The sequence below is a fragment of the Muntiacus reevesi genome, chromosome 3, assembly GCF_963930625.1.
Source record: "Muntiacus reevesi chromosome 3, mMunRee1.1, whole genome shotgun sequence".
NCBI classification, from domain to species: domain Eukaryota; kingdom Metazoa; phylum Chordata; class Mammalia; order Artiodactyla; family Cervidae; genus Muntiacus; species Muntiacus reevesi.
In genome coordinates this window covers 126,111,661-126,137,494 of record NC_089251.1, presented here as the reverse complement: position 1 = coordinate 126,137,494, position 25,834 = coordinate 126,111,661, and the positions used below count along the sequence as shown (strand labels likewise).

The following is a 25,834-nucleotide window of genomic DNA, read 5'->3' as shown; positions in this document are numbered from 1 at the left end:
ATTGCAAAAAAATGCCACTGGTCCTAACCACCTAGGAGCTCCACCCAACATCACTTCTTTAAGTCTTTGCTCATGCTATTCTTACAACCTGGATGATTCTCTGTCCACCCCTCACCTTAGTTAAACAGTCTTCCTTTTAACATTCAGCCCCAGGACTCCTGTTTCCCCCAGGTTGCACCAGAGTCTATCTCTCAGTTCAGTTCAGTTCAGTTCAGTCGCTCAGTCGTGTCTGACTCTTTGCGACCCCACGAATTGCAGCACGCCAGGCCTCCCTGTCTATCACCAACTCCCGGAGTTTACTCAAACTCACGCCCATGGAGTCAGTGATGACATCCAGCCATCTCATCCTCTGTTGTCCCCTTCGCCTCCTGCCCCCAATCCCTCGAATGTGAAGTCAAGTGGGCCTTAGAAAGCATCACTACGAACAAAGCTAGTGGAGGTGATGGAATTCCAGTTGAGCTATTTCAAATCCTGAAACACAATGCTGTGAAAATGCTGCACTCAATATGCCAGCAAATTTGGAAAACTCAGCAGTGGCCACAGGACTGGAAAAGGTCAGTTTTCATTCCAATCCCAAAGAAAGGCAATCCCAAAGAATGCTCAAACTACCACACAATTGCACTCATCTCACACACTAGTAAAGTAATGCTCAAAATTCTCCAAGCCAGGCTTCAGCAATACGTGAACCGAGAACTTCCAGATGTTCAAGCTGGTTTTAGAAAAGGCAAAGGAACCAGAGATCAAATTGCCAATACCCGCTGGATCATCAAAAAAGCAAGAGAGTTCCAGAAAAACATCTATTTTTGCTTTATTGACTACGCCAAAGCCTTCGACTGTGTGGATCACAATAAACTGTGGAAAATTCAGAGAGAGATGGGAATACCAGACCAACTGATCTGCCTCTTGAGAAACCTGTATGCAGGTCAGGAAGCAACAGTTAGAACTAGACATGGAGCAACAGACTGGTTCCAAATAGGAAAAGGAGTATGTCAACGCTGTATATTGTCACCCTGCTTATTTAACTTATATGCTGAGTACATCATGAGAAACGCTGGGCTGAAAGACCAGCTGGAATCAAGGTTGCTGGGAGAAATATCAGTAACCTCAGATATGCAGATGACACCACCCTTGTGCTAGATAGTGAAGAGGAACTAAAAAGCCTCTTGATGAAAGTGAAAGAAGAGAGTGAAAAAGTTGGCTTAAAGCTTAACATTCAGAAAACTAAGATCATGGCATCTGGTCCCATCACCTCATGGGAAATAGATGGGGAGATAGTGGAAACAGTGTCAGACTTCATTTTTTTGGGCTCCAAAATCACTGCAGATGGTGATTGCAGCCATGAAATTAGAAGACGCTTACTCCTTAGAAGGGAGGTGATGACCAACCTAGCTAGCATATTAAAAAGCAGAGACATTACTTTGCCAACAAATGTCCATCTGGTCAAGGCTATGGTTTTTCCAGTGGTCATGTATGGATGTGAGAGTTGCACTGTGAAGAAAGCTGAGCGCTGAAGAATTGGTGCTTTTGAACTGTGGTGTTGGAGAAGACTCTTGAGAGTCCCTTGGACTGCAGGGAGATCCTGGGTGTTCACTGGAAGGACTGATGCTGAAGCTGAAGCTCCACTACTTTGGCCACCTCATCTGAAGAGCTGACTCATTGGAAAAGTCTATCTCTACATATATATATATATATATATATATATATATATATATATATATACCTATAGAATTCTGTGGATGATTTTTTTTTTTCAAAGCATATTTGTATTATGGTGAAATCCTCTGTGTGATGGTTTTCCCCCTTCAAGGATGGGGCCCCGGTATAGACCTGGACACCTCGTTGATTTGCTGTAATGAATGCAATGGCAGAGACAGGATTGGTCATCCTGAGAGTGGGGATCTTTCCCTACAACTTGAAAAACATCGCCTCACTTGCTCTTATTCAAAGAGGGCTGCCATTACAGTAATTGCTATTTGTAATTTATTGACCAGAAACAATTGTGTTGCTATGAAAATACTTTTAAATAAAATGAACAATTGCCCTCATTCTTCAAAACAACCTTCAGACAGAGAAGGCAAAAGATAAATGAAATCAAAGAAGCTCATGAACTTCAAGGAAATTAAATTTTGTCTGAATGAGGGTCATCTAGTCTGTCTTCCCTCTTAGAATTTTAATGTTTCCTCTCTGAGGATTCTAAGTATTTTTGAGTGAACTAGAGTTAGTCATTATGCCTGTAATATTTTATTGATATTGATAAGCAATAAAGGGACAGGATTGAGAAATATATTCAAGCATCTTTGGGGAAATTCTTAGTAGTCAGTAGTATCTGCAAGTTTTTCAGCTCCCCAGAAAGCGGTCTAATGAGGGTGTTGTGGGCTCACAAGAGGGAGGTAGAAACATAGAAGAGTAAGCTGGTTTCCAAGACAGTAGTTTCTGGTAAGAAGGGGCTGGTAAAGGGGTTAAGTTTCAAAGTCTGATTAGAAATCGCAGCTACGGAATTTGGAGTGATTGTCACTGAGGCTTTAAAGCCTGTGGATTTGGCCTGCTGTGCACAGGCGGTGGTTCTTGATTTTTAACCCAGAACAAAGTGGCAGTCAAGCAAAAAAAAAAAAAAAAAAAAAAAAGCATATGCAGAGCCTTCTGGAGGATCCTCAGTGCACCGGGGCAATGCTCAGAATTCACCAGCAAGATGAGTCAAAAGAAAGAACTAGAGTATGGGAAACTCTAAAGCATTCTGACTGACTAACCCAAAGTATTTTGAAATACTCTTTCCATGGGTTTTGTTCCAAAGCAAAGTAACTCCAGCCATCACGAGCTAAATAAAGCTCTAGTAAGATCAATACAGTCACGGTAAGATGAGGAGGTTTATAATTAAAGCCCATGACAAAGTGCAAGAAGACAGTGAAAAGCCCTGCTCAAATTCTCATGTGCAGAGCAACCACCCAGGAGCCTTGTGAAAACGAGGGTTCTAATCCTGCAGGTACAGGAGCCTTGTGAAAATGAGGGTTCTAATCCCGCAGGTGGGGAGACAGTGGAAACAGTGTCAGGCTTTATTTTATTGGGCTCCAAAATCACTGCAGATGATGACTGCAGCCATGAAATTAAAAGATGCTTACTCCTTGGAAGGAAAGTGGTGACCAACCTAGATAGTATTTTAAAAAGCAGAGGCATTACTTTGCTAACAAAGGTCCATCTGGTCAAGGCTATGGTTTTTCCAGTGGTCTTGTATGGATGTGAGAGTTGGACTATAAAGAAAGCTGAGTGCTGAAAAATTGATGCTTTTTAACTATGGTGTTGGAGAAGACTCTTGAGAGTCCCTTGAACTGCAAGGAGATCCAACCAGTCCATCCTAAAGGAGATCAGTCCTGGGTGTTGCATTGGAAGGATTGAAGCTGAAGCTGAAACTCCAATACTTTGGCCACCTCATGCGAAGAGCTGACTCATTGGAAAAGACTCTGATGCTGGGAGGGATTGGGGGCAGGAGGAAAAGGGGACGACAGAGGATAGGATGGCTGGATGGCATCACCGACTCGATGGACATGGGTTTGAGTAAGCTCTGGGAGTTGGTGATGGACAGGGAGACCTGGCGTGCTGCGATTCATGGGGTCGCAAAGAGTCAGACACGACTGAGCGACTGAACTGAACTGAGTCCCCCAGGTACAGGTTGGAGCCTGTCCAACAGCCCTCGGGGTGCGGATGCTCCGTCCTCAGACCGCACTTGGAGTTGCATATGCAGAGACATAAGTAAGCAAGTTGCTCTTCCCTCTTTTGTAACAGATCTTGAAACTTGTGATGAGAAGCTCTCTGACAAAGTAGCTAAACCTGTTCTTAACAGTCCTATGTGTCTTGGGAGGGTATGGAAATCAATTCTGATTTCTATGTTGTGCTTTAAGGGAGAAAGAGAAATGGATTTTTTACATTAAGGGCATTGTGGGGAAAAAAAATATCAATTGAAAAATTTCCAGACTGTATCGTGTTTGTTTCAGGGTTGAAAATAGTCCCACTATTTATTGTATGATGCTGCTGATTACTGGATAACATTAAGTTGTATCCAGTATCTTGCCTACATATGTCAGGAATAACAGTGGCTCTCAAAAAATTTTAAGCGAAAAGTTCCATAAGAAGAGTCATTTTTCTGGTTAAAACTTGAAAATAAAGACTGTCTGATTTGAATGTTAGGTTATCTTAGTCCAGGACCATCCCTGAAGTATTACTGTGGTAGTTTTAAGGCACGTATTTTGGAGCCAAACTCCCTGGATTTCAATCCAGTAAGTCTTTACCACTTACTAACTATATACAATGATTTATACCTTACCCTCTGTAAAATGGGTCTGCATTCTACAGTTGTTTTTGTATTCAATTCAGTTCAGTCGCTCAGTCGTGTCTGACTCTTTGCGACCCCATGAACCGCAGCACGCCAAGCTTCCCTGTCCATCACCAACTCCCAGAGTCCACCCAAACCCATGTCCATTGAGTCGCTGATACCATCCAACCATCTCATCCTCTGTCATCCCCTTCTCCTCCTGCCCTCAATCTTTCTCAGTATCAGGGTCTTTTCAAATGAGTCAGCTCTTTACATCAGGTAGCCAAAGTATTAGAGTTTCAGCTTCAACATCAGTCCTTCCAATGAACACCCAGGACTGATCTCCTTTAGGATGGACTGGTTGGGTCTCCTTGCAATCCAAGGGACTCTCAGGAGTCTTCTCCAACACCACAGTTCAAAAGCATCAATTCTTTGGCACTCAGCTTTCTTTTTAGTCCAACTCTCACATCCATACATGACTACTGGAAAAACCATAGCCTTGACTAGCCAGACCTTTGTTGGCAAAGTTTTGTCTCTGCTTTTTAATATGCTGTCTAGGTTGGTCACCACTTTCCTTCCAAGGAGTAAGCATCTTTTAATTTCATGGCTGCAGTCACCATCTGCAGTGATTTTGGAGCCCAGAAAAATAAAGTAGGCCACTGTTTCCCCATCTGTTTGCCATGAAGTGATGGGACCAGATGCCATGATCTCCGTTTTCTGAATGTTGAGCTTTAAGCCAGCTTTTTCACACTCCTCTTTCATTTTCATCAAGAGGCTTTTTAGTTCTTCTTCACTTTCTGCCATAAGGATGGTGTCATCTGCATATCTAAGGTTGTTGATATTTTTTCTGGCAATCTTGATTCCAGTTTGTGCTTCCTCCAGCCCAGCATTTCTCATGATGTGCTCTGCATATAAGTTAAATAAGCAGGGTGACAATATACAGCCTTGACATACTCCTTTTCCTATTTGGAACCAGTCTGTTGTTCCATGTCCAGTTCTAACTGTCGCTTCCTGACCTGCTTACAGGTTTCTCAAGAGACAGGTCAGGTGGTCTGGTATTCCCATCTCTCAGAATTTTCCACAGTTTATTTTGATCCACACAGTCGAAGGCTTTGGCGTAGTCAATAAAACAGAAATAGATGTTTTTCTGGAACTCTTTTGCTTTTTTAAGTGACTTAATATTTGTAAAGTTCTTAGACCAGTGCTTGGCTATATAAACGTTTGTTAACTATATGACCAAAGTAGGACGTGTTAGTGTCACGTCTTGGTTGCCCAGTGACCCTCTGGAATCCAGAAGGCCTGTTTCTCTATTCAAACAATGAAAACGTCATCCTACAAGACTTTTCCAATGAGCAACTGGTTCAGAGAGAAAGGTGATTTCAGCCAAACAACAGGAAACCTCGAAATAAATTCACAGAATCCAGGAATTTATTATTTTGTTTGTTTGGTTAGACTTACTTCCATCCTTTGGTTTTGCAGCTGGTGATGTATATTGGCCAGGTAACCAAAGAGATCTTGAAGTGGCCCCGCCCCTTCTCCCCTCCTGTCGTGAAACTCGAGAAGAGAGTGATTGCTGAATATGGGATGCCGTCCACCCACGCCATGGCAGCCACGGCCATCTCCTTCACCCTCCTTATCTCTAGCATGGACAGGTACCAGGTGAGACAGTGACTCTTCTTCTCCACCATTTAACACCATCCACACAGTAAGGGAGCAAAGAGGGGTTTTGCTTCAGGACTTCAGGGCAAAGAGGTGTTTTGCTTTTTTTTTTTTTGGAAGGACGATGAAACTTATGAAGTAAAGATGGGGGAACACTTACTGAACAGTGATGATTTCTTTATAAATGAAGTGACCGTATGATTTAGTGTCCAAAGCAGGTTATGCCCAAGAGTGAAGCTGGACACCATTTATAATAAGATTAAAACAAGCATCACTGGGCTGTGTGGTCTCCCCCTTCTGGAAGCATTTCCACCCTGAGCTACTTGACCAGATGGCTCTTAAGTCACTGCCTGCGTCCTCTGTTTGCAGGAGATGCGAGGGGCTGATGATCCTGGTAAATGATTCTCCCGGGTGGAGATGATTTCACCAAACCCTCAAGCTTGATACCCCAGGGCCCAGGGTGAAATAGAATCTGGGCTCAAATTAGCTGCCAAAGATGCATCTGCCCTTTCTCAGGGCTCAACCAGTAGAAATAATCAGTCAACATTTTCTAGAAAGCTTTTCTAAATGACAGGAGATTAACGAGTGTTGAAAATAGAATTTCACTTATTATCTGCTTAAATGCCAATTGTAGCAAGACCTTTTCAAAGTTGTATACTATTGGGAATTTCACGGTAGTCCAGGGGTTAAGACCTTGGTGCCTGGATGCAATGCCTGATCAGGGAACTAAGATCTCAGAAGCCACACAGCACGGCTGAAAAATAAATAAAAGTTATATTATTACTTTAATGAAGATTTATTTTTCTTATCTGAGAACTCTTGCTCTATTTTGGTGCTTAATTTCAGAAATTGTATCTTTTACCTGTTGGAAAATTTAGATTTTGTTAACACTAGCAGTCTCATGTGTAAATGACAGCATTGCTTCTCCTGCCCTCTTTACACCAAAAACCCAGAGGCATTCCATGTTTCAGGTTGTAGATAAAACAGGAGGCTTGTTTTGGGTTTGGGAGAGAACAAGATTAGTGTCAGGTCCTGACCCCACCTGGTTTTCTCTCTGGTCACTTGGGATTAGACCTCAGTGGGATAGGGACAAGTATAGGATTATATCTGACTATGTGCTCAGTCATGTCTGACTCTTGTGACCCCATGGACTATAGACCCCACCAGGCTTCTCTGTCCATGGGATTCTCCAGGCAAGAATACTGGAGTGGGTTGCCATTTTCTACTCCAGGGGATCTTCCTGACCCAGGGATTGAAGCTGCATCTCTTGAGTCTCTTACATTGGCAGGCGAATTCTTTACCACTGTTCCACCCGGGAAGCCCCCATACCACTCTTGATCTTAGCCAACTTAAATGTCATGCCAGGATTTAAAAAAAAAATGTCTTAGACCCCCCAGTACTGTTGGAGGTTATTGAATGCAGACTTCTGATCTATGTTGTACTGTCCCCATGCCATCTGTCCCAGAAGGACATAGTGCTCCCATCACTGGAAGCTGTCAGCATCCAGAGAAGCCTGTGAACTTGCTTCTCTTAGGAAAAAAGCAACAAGTGGTGCTGACTGCAGGAAAGCAACAACAGTCATTTATATGCTTATTTTAAGGCCACCTGTATCTTCTTACGTCTTTACAGTAACAGTTGTAACAGTTTTCTTAACAGTTGTAACTGATGTAACAGTTTTCTTAAGACCCAAGTTGTTATGGACTTCTTTTCCTATTTAATTTTTAATGATAAATATATTTAGCTAGTTTGGTTCTTTGCTCTTTACTTTCTTTAAATATGTGTTTAGGCTAATACCCAACCTCTAAATTGTGACTGCATTAGCTCAATTGTTTTTAACACTTTTTCAATTAAAATCAGAGACCCAGTTAACGATTAATCTTCAGAAAAGAGGTACAACCCTATATCATTGTACTCAGATGTTACATTGGAAAGCACATGTTGACTTGGACTCAGAAGATGTGGCTTCTTGTTCAGACTGTCACTGCTGGCTGTGTGACCTAGGTCAAGTCACTGCACCTCCTGAGCCCTGGCTTCTGTTGGGAGGATCAAATGGGATGATCGATAGGCAAGCATCTTTGTGCAAAAGTTCAGGACTAATGCAAGTTATTATCAAGGTTAAGGGTTTCCTCATTTGTAGACTGGGGCTAACAATAGACTGTACTTCATAGGGTTCTGTGAAGATTAAATGAGAGTGACTGTAAAGTACGTCACGTATTATAGACAGTTCTGTATCATCTTTATCCTTAGCACCGTGGAAGACCACAGACATTAGTACTTGAAGCAACTGGATTATCTCTGTACATCTAGTTCATAAGCATATCTGTGTGTTCGTTATGACTTATCATTAGCCAGATTCCTTCAATTGTTCTCATTACTCATCCGCAAATGTCAAGATTCAGTGAAGTCTGGACTTTTGCCTTGACATCTGTACAAATATGCCAGTCTTAGCTTGGCCATTGTTCCCAGACTTCCCTATGAAGCCAGTTGTTGCCAAGCTTTATCTTCACAGCACATCTTGGGAAGGTAGCTGGTTGGACTTTGTAAAATTATAGCACCATCCATATACCTTGCCTCTTGGAAATACTGTGTATTTCACAAGTTTTAAATATAGGTAGAAATAAAAAATTATTTGCTTCACTAAAACTTTCAGCACAATAGCTATGGTCAAGTTCCAGTGTGTCTTATTTGCATGTCAGTATATTGTGAAACTTCCTTCCAGAATTACATTTCTAGGCATTTTCTCCTTCTCTTTCCTTAGTTTTCCCATTTTTTTGGAGTGATTTTAGATCATCAAACTGCTGGCCTAAGGAATATGAGATTGAAACTAGGAGTTAATGGATCAGAAACCCCTTCCCTTCTACAACATCAAATTGTGTGTGTCTGAGCCTGATCTAATGCCTTGCTTTCTCTTCTTCCCTGCAGTATCCCTTTGTTTTGGGACTGATGATGGCTGTGGTGTTTTCCACGCTGGTGGGTCTCAGCCGACTTTATACTGGGATGCACACGGTCCTGGTAAGGCTTTGTGGGCGAGTCTTGGGGTGATATCTGAATAGGAGTGTAGTCAGTGTGTTCTTCAGACTATATGATTATAAAGCTATTTGAATTTCATAAGAAGGCCAGTGAAGGCTATAATTTTATTTCCCATCAGGCCAATGAATTAGGAAATGATTATCTTAAGGCATGTGTATAATAATCGTAATGAATCATTAAGATACTATCAAGTAGGCTGGTCTGGGCTAGACTGGCTAGGACAGCAATGAAGATTCAGGCAATTTGTTTACATGCTGGTTTACTGATGATGAAGCAGGCGGTGCAGAAACACACCCAGGGTCAGGGATGTTGAGTGATGGATGAAGTTCTTCACTTAGGTCCTCATAGAAATGGTTCTGAAATTCAGGGGTCTTAGCTGCGCTTGCAGGGTAGGAGTCCCACCAGGTCAAAAGAGCCCAGCATCATGGGCTTGCTTCCTTCCATAGTGGGTTTGCATTTAAAAAGCTGTCTACGTTTTTTTTTTCCCCACCATATTAGGAATTTTTTTCAGAGCTGCCACAGTTAGCACAATTGAAATGACTCAATTCTATTTCCTAGTGTGCCAGCCATCTGCCTAGGAGTTCCAGAGCATAATGCTGGCCATGGCTTACGATGGGCACTATTTATCATGGTAATTGGTGATAGATTTCTTTAAAAAGGACTAGGCCCTTGCTAATTGTGTTACTCTCCATATGAAGCTCAGCAATTGGATTAGGCTAAGGCCTCAGAGGGAAAGACCAGCCTTCACTGGCCTTCTTGTTTCTCCTCTTGTGCCTGACCTTGGTCATCCAGGGGTGGGGGGTGGAAGGACAGAAGCCACAGAGGGGAACAGATGTGGGGAGAGAGTTTGTCAAAATGGGCAGAAGCAGAGAATGGGAAGGAAAATAAACCCAGAGTCCAAGAGTCTATGGCTGCATGGGATGCTTTCCTCTTTTAAAAAAAAAAAAATGATTCATTTTTGACAGTGCTTGGTCTTTGTTGCTGCACGTGGGATTTCTCTAGTGGCAATGAGCAGGTGGGGGGCCACTCTCTTGTTGCGGAGCACAAGGCTTCAGGGCACATGGGCTCAGTAGCTGTGGCACACAGGCTTAGCTGCTCCACGGCAGGTGGGGTCTTCCTGGACCAGGGGTCGAACCCGTGTCTCCTGTGTCGGCAGGTGGATTCACAAGCACTGGACCGCCAGGGAAGCCCCATGCTTTCCTCTCAAGACAAACAAACAAAACAAAACAAATTCTAACTCCAAGGAGAGTGGGGACCTGAGTGGAATCGGGACCGAACCCAGGGTGAGGCCAGGAAGGCAGGAAATCGAAGAGGTGCCAAACAACTCTGGAATCAAGAGAAATGATTTTCAGGCAATACTTTAAAAAAGAAAAAAAAAAGTCAAAATCAACGCTGAAATTTTCCATGATGAGCAAAACATCCCAGTTTGAAATAAGCTCCTGCCTGTGTGTGACCTTGCTGACTTTGCACCATGCTGGTCCTGGAGTGCACTCTAGGATGCACGGGGTGTGAAAATATGACATAACAGTTAGGGGTCAGGCTTATTATCTACCTACCAAGACAGGTCCCTGCTGTTCCCGTCCCACCGCACTGTGTGTGGCGTGGCTTCTAAGACTTCAGGGAAAAGGGGAGGAATGCATTCTCAATTTGCTACACCACTGCACCTCATCATAAAGGGGTTCTCTCCAAGTGCGTCCACAGGCTGGAATATGGAACAAAGCAGAACTCTCTTGTGTGTTTGAGTATTTCTTTTATCCGGGGCAACTTTTTAATTTCCATAGGTTTTGTTAAAAAGCGATCTTAAGAACTCAGGTTAAAATTAAAACCAAAGGAAACATGAGACTGTGGGGCTGCAGACATGAATAGAGGGCACAGAAAACCCTGGATTCAATAAGAATCTAGCTACATGTCTATCTTTAGTTCTGAAAGTAGGTTAGGGGATGGAGAAGCACAATCTGTGGGGAAGATCGTTAAGGCCTCTCTTTGAGATGTGAGGAATGGATCCCCCCCACCCATTTCAGAAAATCTGTCCCAGGAGAAACTAGAACAAGGGGTATATGTGAGTGTGTGTGTGCGCTCAGTCGCTCAGCCATATCTAACACTTTGTGTAGTCACAACTATTCCTCCCGCCCCCATCCTGCACCACCATTGGCGTCCAGGGACATCCTTTACTTGCAGAGTTTTGTCTCATAAAGATCGGAGACCCTGGGCTTCTCTGGCAGTCCAGTGGTTAAAGCCCAAGTCTACTGCCTTGCAGGTGGATTCTTTACCACTCAGCCCCCTGGAAAGCCCATGGCCCAGGGTAGGATGATACGTAATTTCTCGTAGCAAAAGCAAATGTTTTTAATAGAAAGATGGAGTTGAATTATGGATTTGCTGTCTTCTCTATTTAGCAGCAACTTAGTAAGCTTCTTGGCTCCAATGGTAAGAGGTCTGCCTGCAATGCGGGAGACCCAGGTTCAATCCCTGAATTGAGAAGATCCCCTGGAGAAGGAAATGGCAACCCATTCTAGTATTCTTGCCTGTAAAATCCCATGGACAGAGGAGCCTGGCAGACTGTAGTCCACGGGGTTGCAAAGAGTCTGATATGACTTAGCGACTAACACTAGTAAGTTCTACAGGCTACAGGCTTGGAGCTAGATCTGGAAAATAGTTGGGTAAATAAAACCTACCAAGTCTGTTGATGGAGTCAGACATATGAGCTTCTGATTACTGGCTCTAATGAGTATTATAATTAGCTTAGAACAGCTAAATCAGGCCAGGACAACTAGGTGGCATGACTCCCCTTGGATCCCTCACGTTCTCCACAAACTAGTGGTTCTCAACCTTGGCTACACATTCAAATCCCATGGAAAACTTCTCAAAAATATTTGGACACCCAGATTTACAGCAGCAGCATTATTTACAATAGCCAAAAGGTAAAAGCCAGCCACATGTTCACTGATGGATGAATGGATAAATAACATGTGATTCACACGTACAATGGAATGTTATTCAGCCTTGAAAAGGAAGGAAATTCTGATGTATGCTACAGCATGGAAGAAACGAAGACATCATGCTAAGTGAAACAAACCAATCACCGAAGACAAATGCAATATGATTCTGCATATATGATGTCCTTAGAGAGTCAAATTCACAAAGTCGGAAAGTAAAGTCTTGTCCAACTCTTTGCGACCCATGGACTATAGCCTGCCAGGTTCCTCTGTCCTTGGGACTTTCCAGGCAAGAATACTGAAGTGGGTTGCCGTGCCCTCCTGCACGGGAGCTTCCTGACCCAGGGATCGAACCTGGCTGTCTTATATCTCCTGCATTGGCAGGCAGGTTCTTTATCACTAGTGCTACCACAGAACATAAAAGTAGAAGGTGGTCGCCGAAACGTGAGGAAGAACAGGGAGTTATTGTTTAATGGGGTACAGAGTTTTAGTTTAGGGTGATGAAAAAGTTCTGCAGGTGGATAGCAGTGATGGTGGGGCAACAATGTAAATGTTCTTAATACCATTGAAGTATATGCTTTGAAATGGTTATGATGACAAATTTTATGTTTTTTGTGTGTGTGTGTTTAACCACAGTAAAAGATACAGTCCTATGCATTGGTGTTTTTTCAAAGCTCCTTGGTTGGTCTTAATGTACAGCCAGGGTTGACAGCCATTGACTAGACTGTCCTTTAGAACTGGGCATGGGCACAAGCCTGAACAAAAGAGGAAGGTGCGGACAGCGCTGCATGGGCACCGGCTGTGTCCAGGCCTGAATGGCTCTAATCACACCCAGCGTGGAGGCTCACAGCACACAGATCCTCCAGGAGGCCGCCAGCCTCGTATGAATGGCTCTCCTCTGTGCTTCTGTAGTGACCTAAGTGGGCAGGAAGTCCAAAAACAAGGTGATATATGTATTCACACAGCTGAATCACTTTGCTCTAGAGCAGAAACTAATACAGCCTTGTAAAGCAACTCTACTCCCATAAAAATTAATATCAGAAAATTCGGTGACATTACATGGGACACTTTCTGTCCTTCCACTTGTAATAGTGTTTTATAGATAGTAACTTCTGAGTAGACTCGGAACAGTGTATTTTGAGCGATGGCAAGGAATCCATAAAACTACTTTTTGGTGACCAAAGACTGATTTTTTTCCTACTAAAACTACTGTTTAAGCCTTGTTTCTTGATGTTTTGTCAAATGTCTGTATGTTGTGTTTCGGTGTCGTATCTTTTTGCCTTTTCATACTGTTCATGGGATTCTCAAGAATACTGAAGTGGTTTCCCTTTTCCAGTGGGCCACATTTCGTCAGCACCCTCCACCATGACTCATCCGTTTTGGGTGGTGGCCCTACATGGCATGGCTCATAGTTTCATTGAGTTAGACTCATTGGACAAGACCCTGATGCTGGGAAAGATTGAAGGCAGGAGGAGAAGGGAATGACAGAGGATGAGATGGTTGGATAGCATCACTGACTCGATGGACATGAGTTTGAGCAAGCTTCAGGAGTTGGTGTTGGACAGGGAAGCCTGGCGTGCTGCAGTCCATGGGGTTTATAAAGAGTCAGACACGACTGAGCGACTGAACTGAACTATATGTCAAGTACAATAATTGAAACTGTTGATGATAAAAATAATTTAATATACCTTAAAAAAATTGGTTCTCCATGCATCAAGAGGAGGAACAGTTCATGGAGAGCAGTCATTTGCTTCTCTTGCCCATTAAGACATCCTTCCCGTCAGGGATGAGTGGTCTGCTGTTACGTCAAGGCTTCTGGACGGGATCAGCTGACTCCTGGGCAGGCCCGAGTGAAGCATGGAGAGAGACTGAACCCACACATGGTGTTGCCATCTGGCCAGACCAGCCCTGGCATCGCTTCCTTCTGCCAGGACGCCTGAGTAAGAAACCAGAGCACCACCCTCACTCCTCACACCCATCAGTCAGGTAGTCACCAAGTCAAATTAGTTCTGACTCTTAAAGATGTCATAGAGCTGTCCTTACACCACTGCCTGGATACTATTTCCAAATCTGATGATGCCCTTCCATGCACGGAGACATTTCTAAAGCTCCTACTGACTGTGAAGGGTGACATGGGTAGTCCCAACAGGGGGCTCTGGGCAACTGGCCTTTGAGAGAAGGCAGCAGTATCTATGGGCTTCCCTCGTGGCTCAGATGGTAGAGAATCCCTCTGCAATGCAGGAGACCCGGATTCAAGCCTTGGATCAGAAAGGTCCCCGGAGAAGGGAATGGCAACCCACTCCAGCATTCTTGCCTGGAGAATCCCCTAGACAGAGGATATATACAAAGAATCAGACACAACTGAGCGACTAACAGTTACTTACTTACTAGAACTATTGATGGCAAAACATGGAAATAAAACACAGGGCCCCTGGTGACATTCTTGTCCCACACCTGGGGCCACCCTACCTCTAAGCTGGCTATTCTTTTTTGCCCAAGCTGATTTTTATTAAAATCTTACATTTCCCATAGTAAGAAGCATCCTCACCAATGGTTTACAGAAATAATTTTTTAGTGTATAATTTCGTGCTCTGTTGGTTTACAAAGTAAATCAGTTACAGCCAGCTGAAGAGGCAGGGGAGAGGGTAGAATATTTTGGAAAGATGGGGTAGCCCGTGGAATCCAACACAGATGGGACTGAACAACCAAGCCTCACATGTGTCTTCCTCTCCCTGTAGAGTGCCTCTGTGCACAGAACCCAGCTCTCAACAGCTTTCTCTCTCAGATCCAGGTCTTTACTTGAAGAGATGAAACTGATTGAACTGGGCATTACTCTGGGACATGGGAGCCTGGCCAGGGGGACAGGGTCACAGAGCAGAAAGAGGGCCCCAGAAGCCACCCCTGTGGGCTGCAAAGACAGTGCCCAAAGAGCAAGAACTGGAAAAACAACCCAGTAAGTTGACCATAATTGAGAATGCCCAAACTCAAGTGGTCACCATGTGCATGAGGCAGGATGCCTTGAATACAAATAGAAACCAACTCAAACTTGTATAAGCTTGACAGGAAATGGTTTTTATAACCACAGCGTATACCATAGGAAGAACAGAGGTGCAGGTGGTCACTAGGAGAGTGGGGCCCAGATCTTTAGCTGGAAATGTTCCTCCCTTTTCCCCAAAGTCATCTTGCATCTTTCCACATGGTGGATCCATCCTTTTGGGTTGCCTTCCCTCTAAGGCTAGACTCAGGGCTTAAATTCTTTCTGTTTTACTACTGAAAGGATTGCAGTGGGAAGACTTTCAGAAAAATTGGCCTAGACTGGATTATTAGCCTTTTGCTGCACCAAACACTGTCCAAGGGGACGCAAGGGAGTGTGATTGGACTAGTGGGTCAGGAGTCAGCCTGTGTGAGCAAGGGCTGTGACTGGTAGTGATGGGTAGACTTAGCATGTTAGAGGAATCTTTCTCTAAAGTCTGTTGCCAGAAGATGAAAACAGGCAAATCACCAGTGGTGTACTTTATACATTGACATCATTGCATTTTCCTATTGTTTTAGACTCAAAAACTGGGATGTTGTATTTGTGGGAAGAGGACGAGAGAAATTCAGGAAGGCCGATTGATTATACTATGTTTGTAATGCCTGAAATTAATCAACTTACACAGAATTGATTTTAGGTCTTTTAATTGATAACAATCACCCCCCAATATATTGACAGTAAAATTAGAGTTTTGTTGTTGTTAGCTTAGTGAATAATTGTTCCATTATTTTGAACTTGGATTAGCTGAAAGTCTGCTCTATTTTATTGTCTCTAAACGGCTTGATCTGTGAATAATTATATAGATATTAGGTTTTGTTTGCTTACTCATTTATTTTTCCCCTAAATATTGCTTTAGTTTTGGTTGGAGTTGGAGGATGTTGAAATGGTTTCTCAAATATTAAATTATCTGCAGACCATACAAAACTATGTTCTGGCTTTGGACTAGAGCATTTGGGGTGCGTTTTTTTCAAGTTCTTTGAAATTTAAAAAAAAAAATGACTTTAAACTGCCTTACTTAATATAGAGAAAAAAGCTAATTGTAATATAAATTATACCCTACAAAGCTCTGTTTTGTTGGATGAATTAGTTACTGAGATAAAAAGGGACTTTGGTTATGTTTCTATGCATCAGTTACTATGTTATTATGTGCATTGTTTTCTCTTTACCTTGGAGAGGAATATTTGTATGCTTTCATTAAAATAGAGGATTATTTCTGGTTTCAGAATTAATAAGTACTCACAGTAAAACCCTCATGTCCTCTTGTTTTTAAAGTTGTTGTATATATGTGTATGTTTAAGACAAAATAGTTATTATTCAATCCACCGCAGGAAGAGTTTAGGCAGCCATGTTAGGATAATGCGAAAGGAAATGAAAGTATTTTATGTTTCTGTATTAAATGAAACAAAATCAGGACTTTGCACAATTTCCAGCAAGAACTGCTCTTGATACATATTCCTAACAAGAAACATAGGGAAATTAATTTTTTACTTGCTTTCTCAGTGCTATCTAAAAGGCCACTGTTGGGTCAGCTTTTCTCAGGTATTCTGTAAGTGTGAGGCTCATAGATGACTGGGGATGCCCTAAAACTAGGAGGGAGAACTGGACTGAGCCTTGAGTGAAGCCCACAGCAGATATACAGAGACAGAAGCTGGTCCAAGCACCAGAATCACATGGAGTTCAGAGGTTCCTCAGGGCAGTGAGCCAAACCCTGAAGGTCAGATGCAGACGCAGACTGGTCCTAGGCCAGTTTGCCTCAGACCAGAAGCCACTCTTTTCTTCCCGCTGCAATGAAAACTGGTTGACCTCTACATTCTGTGAGCTGGAGCCTCAAAAGCTGCTTCAGTAGATTGTGTTGTCAGACGTGCTGAAAAGAAAGTCACTGAAAAGTCAGTCACTCAGTCCGACTCTTTGCGACCCCATGGCCTATATAGCCCATGGAGTTCTCCAGGCTGGAATACTAGAGTGGGTAACCTTTCCCTTCTCCAGGGGATCTTCCCAATGCAGGGATCGAACCCAGGTCTCCCTCATTGCAGGCAGATTCTTTACCAGCTGAGCCACAAAGGAAGCCCAGACGTGCTGGAGTGTGACAATTGCCCATTAGCCTGACAAGGGGTAGGAGGTCAGGGAACTCTCTGAGGCTAATGACGGGGCAGCCAAGCCAAACGGACTGGGCCTGCAGCTACAGAGATGGTCCCCTGAGGCTAGGTGGACAGGAGAGGTGGTGATGAGGAAGCCAGTAATTTATCTCAGTAAGAAAGACACCAGAGTGTCTATATATCCCAGGCTGCTGAAGAGGGAGTCGGGTCACTGCTTAAGGTGTCTATTGTATTGAGAATGCATTCATTTTTCTCCAACACATGAAAAACAAGCACATTCAGGGACAGAGCATGGATTCCAGACGTGGCACTACTGTGGCTTGTATTTTATGATCCACGCAAGTCCAGGGAACCAGTAAAATAAGAGTAAGGGATTGGAATCCAATCCCTTTCATAGAAGCCAGTCTACATATTTGTTTCTTTTTGAATCAGAGTGTATTACAGTCTCCTTGAAAGAGAAAGTTTTATGTAAGCTTCTAATTGTATGCCCCCCCCCCCACTTTTTTTTTTTTTTTTTAAGAAAATTAAATTTATTTCTCACACCAGAAACCAGAGTGGTCCAGACTGGTGGGTCACCTGAGGATCTGGCTTCTTCCCACCTTGTAATCAGATGCCTCTCTTAATGGAAAAAGCACTGTCTTCAATATTTGTTTGTGAAGTTAACTTTTGTAAAATGAGTCAGACCTTCCCATTTTTTTATACAATTTTTTAAAAAGATTCTTTGACCCTCTGGGGAATATATACACAAATGTCTGCCATTATATTCACTATTACTGTGACATTCCTGGAAATATTGGTATGCACTGGCACTTTATTTTCATTGCATCTCTCTTAAGTTATTACTATTTTGTCCTGCAACCAAAGAAAAGGGAGATGAAATGGTTTCCTGTGATTCCTCAACTACTCATTGAAGCCAGAGAACAAAGCTTTATTTATGAAGCAAATCCAGTCATAGGGAAAAAAAAATTAATCTAGTTTCCTAAACTGTTCACCTCCTTCACAAAGCAGATGTACCCCTTGGAAAAGAAGAATCCGGGACTTCCATAACAGTCCAGCAGTTAAGATTCCATGCTTCCAATGCATGGGGCGCAGGTTCGATCTCTGGTCAGGGAACTAAGATCCCACATGCTGCGTGGGGCAGCCAAAAAACAACAAATTTGAAAAAGGAAAGAGGAATCCTACGTATTTAATATCAGTAGTTAAAAATCATGAAGGCAGAAGAAAATCCAATGTGCTAGGAGCAAGGTAACTTTGTCTACCTCACCTAGGAAGGCTCACATAGTCTTCATGTTGTCTCAAAAAGCATTTGGAAAAATTAGAAAATATAAGTGAATATTTATATAAACATAAAATAAAGACCTTTCTTGTCATATATTAAATGGAATAATTCATGAAAGATTAGATGAACTGCTTACATACATTTTTTAGAAGCTTCCTTATGTAACAAAATGAGTCATTGGTAAAAACATAAATGTATTAAGTGATGGACAAAGAATTAATATAATATAAGGAATCAATGAGTAAAAGCCCAACATAAAAACAGGCAATTCCCAAAAGAAAAATGTCCAAAAAATAGAAAGAACCAATTCCACCTGTATTTATAGAGATATTTTAAAAAGTCATAAAAGAAGCACAAATATTAATAAAAGTGAGATGTCACTTAAAAATTTTTGCTTGTGAGATTGGTAAAAACATTAAAAGATGGCAATTCATGTTGACGAGGGGTTGAGTAATGAGATATTCTCATATGAGGGACCATTTCATGAGATAGGTATCATAAGCAGTAAAATATATGATTCATACCTTTTGATTTAGGAATTCTCTTGAGAATTTTTTTCTATTATTTATTGCAGTATAGTTGCTTCACAGTGTTCTGTTAGCTTCTACTGCTTAGCAAAATTGAGAATTTACCCTAAAGGACAATTGAACAAATACATAGATTTGAATAAGGTTAGAATGTTATTTAAAATAGGGAAACAGGGAAAGCAATTCAATGTGTAACAATAGGAAACTGCCAGGTTAAATTAACTATATATCAAGATGTGGAACAATATTCAGCTATTTAACAGCATGTAATTAAATATTTATTGGTTTATAGCAATTTTGTTCATAATCTCTGAAAACTGGAAACAGTGCAAATGCCCTTCAATTAGTAAATTGATTAACAGACCTTGGTGCATCCATACAATGGATTGTACTCCAAGATAGTGATAGTGAAAGTCACTCAGTCGTGTCCAACTCTTTGCGACCCCCTTGGAATTCTCCAGGCTAGAATACTGGAGTGGGTAGCCTTTCCCTTCTCCAGGGGTTCTTTCAAACTCAGGTCTCCCGCGTTGCAGGTGGATTCTTTACCAACTGAGCCACAAGGGAAGCCCAAGAATACTGGAGTGGGTGACCTATCCCTTCTCCAGTGGATCTTCCTGACCCAGGAATTGAACTGGGGTCTCCTGCATTGCAGGTGGATCCTTTACCAACTGAGCTATGAGGGAAACCCCGTATTCCACAATAATGAGGAGCTAACTGCTATTTCATGAAATATGTTGGATGGTCCTCTTTTTTTTCTTATAGGTTTATTGAGATATTATTGATCATATTGAACACATGTAAATTTAAGGTGTGTAATGTAATTAGATATAGATATGTATTGCAAAATGGAAATCCCATGGACAGAGGAGCATGGCAGGCTACAGTCCATGGGGTCACGAGAGTCAGACCCAACTTAGCAACTAAACCACCAACCACAAAAGAAGTTAGTTGATACCCCTGTCCCCTCACATAATTACCTGTTTTTGTTTTTTGGTAGTGATAAGATTTACCATCTGCTCTTTTACAACTTCCAAGCATATAGTACAGTATAATACCATTTGTTAATTATAAACACCAGGCTTTTCATTAGATCCCCAGACCTTGTTCATCTTATAGTTGGAAGTTTGTACCCTTTGACTAACATCTCCGCATTTCTTCACCATCCAGCTTTAGGCAACAACGATTCTACTGTTTCTATGAATTCAGTTTTTTTAGATTTCATGTATAAGTAAGATCATATAGTATTTGTCTGATGTATTTTACTTAGCATAAATGCCTGTAAAGTTTATCAAATCTATTGCAAAAGGCAGGATTTTCTTCTTTTTTAATGGCAACATAGATGCAGATAAAGATGGGCTTTCCTCGTTGTTTAGATGGTAAAGAATCTGCCTGCAATGCAGCAGAGCCAGGTTCGATCCCTGGGTTGGGAAGATCCCCTGGAGAAGGGAATGGCAACCCACTCCAGTATTCTAGCCTGGAGAATCTCATGGACAGAGGAGCCTGGCAGACTATAGTCCCTGGGGTCACAAAGAGTTAGACACAACTGAGTGACTATCAGTTTCGCTTTCAAGCAGTTTGTGACAAGTGTTCTGCCTCTCCTCAACCCAACACACAGTAGTATATAAAGATTCTTAAACATTTGAAATCAAAGAAACTAGTACTTACCCAAGGCTGTATCCCATTCAATCCATTCAAGGAAATTCTGAATTTTTACTTTAAAATGCATTGTAGATCTCTGGCCAACCCTTTATAATTTCCTTGAAGATTTCTGAATCTCAGATTGTTTTCTTTTTCCTGCTTTGCGTTTCTGGACTCCTCCCTAATAACTATCGATGGGTGCTTGATAAATGCTAACTAAACAACCGAATTTTATTTAGCAGTAACAAAAGCCCAAGATGCTATATTAGGGCACAAAATAGAAGCAACTCTAGGTGTTTTTAGTAAAGTGAAATTTGTTTTGTCTGCGCTGTGTGGCATGCAGAACTTCTTTGACTAGGGATAGAACCCACGCACCCTGCCAGAAGCAGAATTCTTAACCACCCGACCTCCAGGAAAGTCCTAGAAAAGGGGAATTTAATACAGGGAATGGAGTGTTTACAAAATGTCAGAAGGGCATGATGAGCAGGGAGAACCCACTGTTCTCTCTGTCACCCAGAAGTCAAAGTGCTGCTGGTGACTTGTCACCACCAGCCCCATCCATAATCTTTATTTCCAGGCACTGAGCAACCAAATGAGCTGATGCTAGGCTCGAGCCTCTATGATGGCTTTTGTTGCCTCTGAGAAGCCAGGAGCTGGAATCCTCAGACCTATTGCTGCAACTCATCTTCCTATGACGTGCCATCTCTTTTCCACTTTCTGTTCTGAGATGCTCCATCTCTTTGCCACTTTCCAGATTCCATAAGAGTGCATCTAAATGATGGAACCTGATTTCCAAAGGAACCAAAGAAATGTTTTGATCTTTCCCACGGCCTGAGTTCAAGGGAAGGTGGGAGTGGACAGGGGGTGCTAGTTGACAATTTCCATTGTGCTTTGGTAGTCTGGTACATTCCTCTGAGAATCCCTGTGGGAAATTCTGCTTAGGATCATTTCCTAGGAGCAGGTGTCCTAGGGAAAACTGTGACACGTTACCAAATGAAAAGGCAAGAATGTGAATATTCTGACATATGTTTCTTTTAATGTTATATACAAATATTTCTATTCTAGTAGATAAAAGGACACATTAAAGATTTTCATTCAAAGTTCCTTAAGGTTGTCTAGCATTTTAATGCATAAATATCACTTTCATAGCAGTAACAGCAGCTATAATATAAGCATATGATTGGTTATATTCATGCCTGTCTGTCCCAGTAGATTTTGAGCCCCTTGTAGCTAAGAATCTTATTTTTCTCCCCTTGGTATGCCCCACAATTCCCAACAGAGTGCCTGACCATAAATGCACAGTAAATGTCAAGTGAATTGTAGAAGATATCAACTGTGATCTGTTCATGAATCAGTCTCTCTTATTTCTTCGTACTTTACTGACTCAGATTTGAGAAGATTCAGCCATTAGTCTGAATATTGCATTCACTATAGGAGATCAGATGAGAGCATGTCTCACATTCCTTTTTAAAGATTTATTTCTGGCTGCATTGGGTGTTCATTGCTATGCACAGGCTTTCTCTAGTGGCAAACAAATACTCTTCATTGCATTGCCCAGGTCTCACAGTGCAGGAACATCTCTTATTGCAGAGCACAGGCTCTAGGGCACATGGGCTTTAGTAGCTGTGACTTGAAGGCTCTAGAGCTCAGGCTTAGTAGCTGTGGCTGATAGGCTTAGGTGCCCTAGCAGCATGTGAGATCTTCCCGGACCAGGGATCGAACCCATGTGCCCTGCATTGACAGATGGATTCTTTACCCCTGACCCAGCAGGGAAGTCTCCCATATTTAATATTCTTTTTCAACATCATTTGTTTTGCCTTTAAGAATAAACTTGTGCAAAGTTCAATAGAGAGTGGCACGCAATAGTAAACACTATGCAGGCATGGATGCTCCATTTCAAAGATTCTAGAACTCCCAGAGTTGAATGTGTCAGGAGTCTTGACATGTAAAAAGGGTACCCTGGGACAGTGGTCAATAGCATGAAGCTTTAAGGCTCTTTGAGAGATCAGTTCTCAGGAGAAGAGTATCTGAAGACATGGTCCTTCAGTGCTTCACACCTTTCATCTAATAAATGTGATGATGATGTAGCCAGAGGTGGAGAGAAAATTCTGCCATTCTTAGTAGACTTGAGAATTTTACAGAGAGAAAATCTGCGACCTTGTGTATCGGTGTGTAAGTAGTACATAGAGGATGAGAAAAGATAAGTAAGCACGCCTGAGGAATCACCACCCAGGTTGCTGTAGATATAGCATGACCAGTATCTCAGAAGTCCCCGTGCCCTTTACTCTGCGTCTCCTCCAAGGTACCCACTCCCCATGAACCTATGAACTTCATGTAAATGGAATTGTACAGTATGCTTTCCTCAGCATTGGGCTGCTTTTGCTGTTTTGTTTGTGATCCCTGGTCAGTAAAGAATCTGCCTGCAATGCAAGACACCCAAGTTCTATCCCTGGGTAAGGAAGATCCCCTGAGAAGGGAATGGGCTGCCCATTCCAGTATTCTCGCCTGGGAAACCCCAAAGAGAAGCCTGGAGGGCTACAATCCATAGAATCCCAAGAGTTGAACACAACTTAGCAATAAAACCATCACCACCACCTACATTGTATGTCACTTCAGTTCATTGATTTTTATTCTTAGACTGTATTAAATCACAGAAGTATATCCCAGTTTACTTATCTCTTTTATCACTGATGGATGTTTGGGTTGTTCCAGTTTGACGGTATTGTGAATGATGCAAAGCTTTCTCTGATGTGCCTTTTAGAGCATAGATGTATGTTTTAGTGTTGAATATGAAAACTGAAGTGGCTCATTAAGATAAGTTCAGCTTCCAGATGTCCAGTTGTGTTTTCTGAAGAATTGTACCAGTTTACGCCCCTACCAGTTCATGTGTAAGCTTTCCAGTTCTCCACATTCTTGCCAGTCCTTGCTAATGTCAGTCATTTTCCATTCCACCCCCCCCCAAACTTTAAACTTTTTATTTTGTATTGGAGTATCGCTGATTAACAGTGTTGTGATAGTTTCAGATGAACAGCGAAGGGACTCAGCGGATACATACATGTATCCATTCTCCCATCCAGGCTGGCACATAACATGGAGCAGAGTTCCATGTGCTATACAGTAGGTCCTTGTTGGTTATCCGTTTTAAATGTAGCAGTGTGTACATGGCCCTCCCAAACTCCATAACTATCCCTTCCCCTGGCAACTGTAAGTTCCGTTTCTATGTCTTTGAGTTTCTTTCTGTTCTGGAAGTAAGTTCATTTGTATCACTGCTTTTTAGATTCTATATATAAGGGAGGTCATACACTACTTCTCTGGCTGGCTGACTTCGCTCAGTATGACACTCTAGGTCCATCCATGTTGCTGTAAATGGCATTGTTTAATTCTTTATAATGGCTGGGTAGTATTCCACTGTATATATGTACCATATACTCATCCATTCTTTAGCCATGGGCATTCAGGTTGCTTCTATGTCTTGGCTATTGTAAACAGTGCTGCAATGAACACTGAAGTGCATGGATCTTTTTGGATCATGTTTTTCTCCAACTATGCCCAGGAGTGGAACTTCAGGGTCATATGGTAGCTCTACTTTTAGTTTTTTTAAGGAACCTCCATACTGTTCTCCATAGTGACTGTACCAATTTACATTCCCACCAACTGTGTAGAAGGGTTCCGTTTTCTCCACACCCTCTCCAGCATTTGTGGATTTTTTGATAGCAGCCATTCTGACTGGTGTGAGATGATAACTTCATTGTAGTTTTGAGCTGCATTTCTCTAATAACTATGTTGAATATCTTTTCATGTGCCTATTGGCCATCTGTATGTCCTTCTTGGAAAATTGTCTGTTCAGGGCTTCTGCCTATGTTTTGAGTGGGTTGTTTGTTTTGATGGTGTTAAGTGTCATAAGCTGTTTGTAAATTTTGGAGGCTAATTCCTATTGGTCATTTTCATTTTAGCCATTCTAACGGGGGTGTTAACAGTACTGCTGTGTTCTTTCATTTGTTTTTTTTCTGATGAATCCGGCCCCTTTTGATGTTTTATCAGTCATTTATATGTCCTCTTTGGTGGGATGCCTATTTATTTTTGACCATTTTTTAATTGGATTGTTTGTCTTTATTGATTTATTGGTAAGTCACTGGTCAGATAAATGTATTGCGAATTTCTTTTCCCGTTCTCTGGCTTGACTTTTTACTCTTGGTGGATTTTTTTTTTTTTTTTGATGGGGTTGTGCTGGGTCTTAGTTGCAGCATGTAGGATCTAGTTGCCTGACCAGGAATCAAACCCGGGCCCCCTACATTGGGAGTGTGGAGTCTTAACCACTGGGCCCCCAGGGAAGTCCCTTGGTGGTATCTTTAAATGAACAGAAGTTATTGATTTTAACCTACTCCAGTTATCAATCTTTACCTGTGTTTACAACTTTTTGTGTCCTGTTTTAAGATATTTTTGCCTGCCCCTAGGTCATGAAAATATTCTCATAGTTTGAAAAGTTTTATTAGTTTGCTTTTCCTTCTTAGATCTACAATCTTCTTGGAATTAATTTTGTGATCCATTTTTATTCTGTAGATTTACTGTATATATTCAGCATTATTTACTGAAAATTCAGATTGTCTTTTTTCCACTAACTGAAGTATCAACTTTGTCATAAATCAAATGACTTTATACACTCACTATATATGTATATATACTCACTACTCTTTTCCATTAGTTTAATGGTCTGTCTTCATGCCAATACCACTCTCTTATTTTTTTTTTTTTTTACATTTTATTTATTTATTCATTTATGGCTGCACTGGATCTTCATTGCTGCGCATGGGCTTTCTTTGTTTGCAGTGAATGGGGGCCACTCTCTAGTGTGTGGGTTTCTCATTGCAGTGGCTTCTCTTGTTTCTGAGTGTGGGATCTAATCATGAGGGCTTCAGTAGTTGTAGCTCCCAGGCTCTCTCTCTATATATATATACACACACACATATCTATAGATGTGGCGCACAGGCCTTCTTGCCCCTTGGCACATGGGATTTCTCTGAATCAGGGATCAAACCCCTGTCCCCTGCATTGGTAGGCAGACTCTTAACCACTGGACCACCAGGGAAGTCCCCTACTCTCTTATTTATTATTATAAATTTATAATTATTTATATATATAAATATATATATATTTATAATTAAACATGTATAGTTATTATATATTATTATTATAAGTCTCCTACTCTCATAAGTCTTGATGTCAGCTAGTAAAAGTCCTCAACTTTGTTCTTTTTGAAAACTATTTTTTATTATTCTTGGCTCTTTGGATTTCCATGTGGCTTTTGGAATCAATCTGTCATTTTCTTCAATGCTAA

At 41.8% G+C, this 25,834-nt stretch overlaps 1 protein-coding gene across 2 annotated transcripts in view; it reads left to right on the top strand.

The window, feature by feature from the left end:
* The window catches only part of SGPP2 (sphingosine-1-phosphate phosphatase 2), a 147,335-nt gene that overhangs the window by 101,109 nt on the left and 20,392 nt on the right, over positions 1 to 25,834 (top strand). The window contains exons 3-4 of one of the 2 annotated variants that reach the window (XM_065927633.1): positions 5,783 to 5,962; positions 8,885 to 8,974. In XM_065927633.1, the coding sequence (XP_065783705.1) occupies positions 5,783 to 5,962; positions 8,885 to 8,974 (270 nt within the window). The remainder of the gene's footprint in view (positions 1 to 5,782; positions 5,963 to 8,884; positions 8,975 to 25,834) is intronic. The other variant, XM_065927634.1, reaches the window with a different exon arrangement.